Here is a 3699-nt window from a genome sequence, read left to right as displayed (position 1 = left end):
ATGCCTTTTCAAATATTGTCAGTCAGAGAAATTATTAAGAAAAGTAACTCTCTACTTTTTCACTTAGTGAAGTTCCAGGATCTCAGCAACTCCAACAGCTCAAAGTTCCAGGTCTCTGAGTTTATTCTTTTGGGATTCCCAGGCATTCACAGCTGGCAGCACTGGCTATCCCTGCCCCTGGCTCTGCTCTACCTCTTAGCTCTCAGCGCCAACATCCTTATCCTGATCATTATCAATAAGGAGGCAACATTGCACCAGCCTATGTATTATTTCCTGGGCATCCTGGCTGTGGTAGACATGGGTCTGGCTACCACCATCATGCCCAAGATTTTGGCGATCTTGTGGTTTAATGCAAAAGCCATCAGTTTCCTTCGGTGCTTTATACAGATGTATGCTATACACTGTTTTGTGGCCATGGAATCAGGCATCTTTGTTTGCATGGCTATAGATAGATATGTAGCCATTTGTCGACCACTACGCTATCCATCGATAATTACTGGCTCCTTTGTGGTCAAAGCAACTGTGTTCATGGCACTCAGAAATAGCCTGACTACTATCCCAATTCCTGTGTTTGCAGCTCAGAGACAGTACTGCTCAAAGAACCAAATTGAGCACTGTCTTTGCTCAAATCTTGGAGTCACTAGCCTATCTTGTGATGATGACAAGACAGTCAAGAGTATCTATCAGCTACTTCTGGCCTGGACACTCATGGGAAGTGATTTGGGTTTGATTATTTTATCATATGCATTGATACTTCAATCTGTATTGAAGTTGAACTCAGCAGAAGCTGCATCCAAGGCCTTAAGTACCTGCACTTCCCACCTCATCCTAATTCTTTTCTTCTACACAGTCATTATTGTCATTTCTATCACCCACAGTGCAGCAATGACAGTTCCCCTCATCCCAGTTCTACTCAATGTACTCCATAATGTTATTCCTCCTGCCCTCAATCCCATGGTCTATGCACTCAAGAACAAGGAACTCAGGCAGGGCTTATATAAAGTTCTTAAACTGTACTTCAAAGGCAACTAACTTGGAGAGGATGCTCACCTTTGAAATTTTCCTACATCTGTGTTCATTACATTCTCCAGGACTGCAGATGACACAAGAACTAAGGAATTCTAACCATTTTTGATTAATATAAGGAATCACATGCAATTAATGAAATTTCAAAAAAGGGGGTGAAACTAATACTTTATCATGTTTGTCAAGAAAAACCTTCATTCAAAAGAAAAAAAATGAACAATAGCACAATTATGCAGATTGAATCAAGGAAGCCAGGGTGAGACAAATAGAATATACATTTCATTTTTGTATCTCGCTGCCCTGACTAGAAATTCTGGACAATGTTACATAGGGATGGTTAGAGTAGATATCTGACAATCTTTTCTTTTTAATGAGAGTGTGTAACCCATGGACAGGGAGGCCTGGCGTGCTGTGATTCATGGGGTTACAAAGAGTTGGACACGACTGAGCGACTGAACTGAACTGCACTGAACCCATGTACATTTCATGCAGTTACTAATAGAGTACAACTTTAGGTGTTTGCATCTTTGCTTTCTAATGTGTCTTCTATTCTTCAAATGGAAAACGGACTCCAATAGACATTTCTATAAAGATGTGCAACATCCAACAAACATATGAAAAGTTGCTGAGCATCACTGAATTCAAATCAAACCACAAGATACCACTGTATAAAATAAAATGGCTGTATTTTTCAATTTAACAGAGATTGGCAATTTTCTGGAAACATTAGACTTCTTGTATATACTGCTGCTGCTGCTAAGTCACTTCAGTCGTGTCCGACTCTGTGTGACCCCATAGATGGCAGCCCACCAGGCTCCCTCATCCCTGGGATTCTCCAGGCAAAAACACTGGAGTGGGTTGCCATTTCCTTCTCCAATGAAAGTGAAAAGTGAAAGAGAAGTCGCTGAGGCGTGTCCAACTCCTAGCGACCCCATGGACTGCAGCCTACCAGGCTGTTCCGTCCATGGGATTTTCCAGGCAAGAGTGCTGGAGTGGAGTGCCATTGCTTTCTCCATCTTATATATACTAGAGGGTATGCAAAAATCACATTGAGCTGTGAGAAACTTAGACAATTACACAAAGTTTGAAACACAATTACTATATGACAGAAGTTCAACTCCTAAGTATATAATCAGAATAACTTAATACAAGAGTAGCAATAAAATTTATACACAAATGTTCATAGCATCACTATTAGTGAAAAATTGGAAAGAACTTAAATATTCACCATTTGTTTAATGGATAAACAAAGTGAAGCATACCCATAGTGTAGATTATTATTCATTCATGAAAGGATGAAGTACAGATGTATGACCTTTCACAGATGAACTTTGAAAACACTATGCTAATTTTAAAAAAGCAAACACTAAAGGCTACTGCAATATGATTTCAATTACATCAAATCAATTACTGATCAAAAAACATATTAGACGTTGGAAGGGATCAGAGGAATAGATCAATAGGTAGTGACTGATTAATGGTTATGGAGTTTTATTTTTATGCAACTGAAATGTTCTGAAATCAGATATTGGTGATGGTTTCACAACATTTTAAAAGTACTAAAAGACATTTAATATTACATTTCAGAGGTTTAAATGAAAACCATTTATGGCTTGTGTATTCCACTTCAATAAAAAAGGATAAAGTGTAACAAACTCTGTTAAAATTTTCCTCCTGTTTCTCTTTATATATATACACACAATTAAATTATTAATTAAATTGTGTAAATGCATATGATGCATGTTCATTTAATCATAAAATTCCTGAACAATCATTATTTAAATTAAGTATCATATTCTGTAATTAAAATAGAAGACTTTATGTTTCAAAATTGTTTTATCCAAATATTGTCTCAACATATACAGAAAATGCATATATAGAAATGAGGGGAGAATGAATATAGGTATGTATGTATAACTGAGTTCCTTCACTGTCCACCTAAAACTACCAGGTCAGGAAGCAACAGTTAGAACTGGACATGGAACAACAGACTGGTTCCAAATAGGAAAAGGAGTATGTCAAGGCTGTATATTGTCACCCTGCTTATTTAACTTCTATGCAGAGTACATTATGAGAAACGCTGGACTGGAAGAAACACAAGCTGGAATCAAGATTGCCGGGAGAAATATCAAGAACCTCAGATATGCAGATGACACCACCCTTATGGCAGAAAGTGAAGAGGAGCTAAAAAGGCTCTTGATGAAAGTGAAAGAGGAGAGCAAGAAAGTTGGCTTAAAGCTCAACATTCAGAAAACAAAGATCATGGCATCCAGTCCCATCACTTCATGGGAAATAGATGGGGAAACAGTGGAAACAGTGTCAGACTTCATTTTTTTTGGGCTCCAAAATCACTGCAGATGGTGACTGTAGCCATGAAATTAAAAGATGCTTACTCCTTGGAAGAAAAGTTATGGTCAACCTAGATAGTATATTCAAAAGCAGAGACATTACTGTGCCGACTAAGGTCCGTCTAGTCAAGGCTATGGTTTTTCCTGTGGTCATGTATGGATGTGAGAGTTGGACTGTGAAGAAGGCTGAGCACTGAAGAATTGATGCATTTGAACTGTGGTGTTGGAGAAGACTCTTGAGAGTCCCTTGGACTACAAGGAGATCAAACCAGTCCATTCTGAAGGAGATCAGCCCTGGGATTTCTTTGGAAGGAATGATGCTAAA

At 38.4% G+C, this 3699-nt stretch overlaps 1 protein-coding gene across 1 annotated transcript; it reads left to right on the top strand.

Moving 5' to 3' along the window:
• On the top strand, positions 1–1032 carry LOC138092149 (putative olfactory receptor 56B2). Its single transcript, XM_068988006.1, has one exon. The coding sequence runs from the start codon at positions 1–3 to the stop codon at positions 1030–1032; it is 1032 nt and encodes a 343-aa protein (XP_068844107.1).
• Positions 1033–3699: the final 2667 nt, after the last annotated feature.

Source organism: Capricornis sumatraensis, chromosome 16 (genome assembly GCF_032405125.1).
Source record: "Capricornis sumatraensis isolate serow.1 chromosome 16, serow.2, whole genome shotgun sequence".
Classification (NCBI taxonomy): Eukaryota; Metazoa; Chordata; class Mammalia; order Artiodactyla; family Bovidae; genus Capricornis; species Capricornis sumatraensis.
The sequence above is the reverse complement of the archived record's forward strand: the minus strand, read 5'-3'. Positions and strand labels throughout refer to the sequence as shown.

Coding starts and splice junctions, on each gene's coding strand:
- LOC138092149 (XM_068988006.1), top strand. CDS start 1: ATGCCTTTTCAAATATTGTCAGTCAGAGAAATTATTAAGAAAAGTAAC.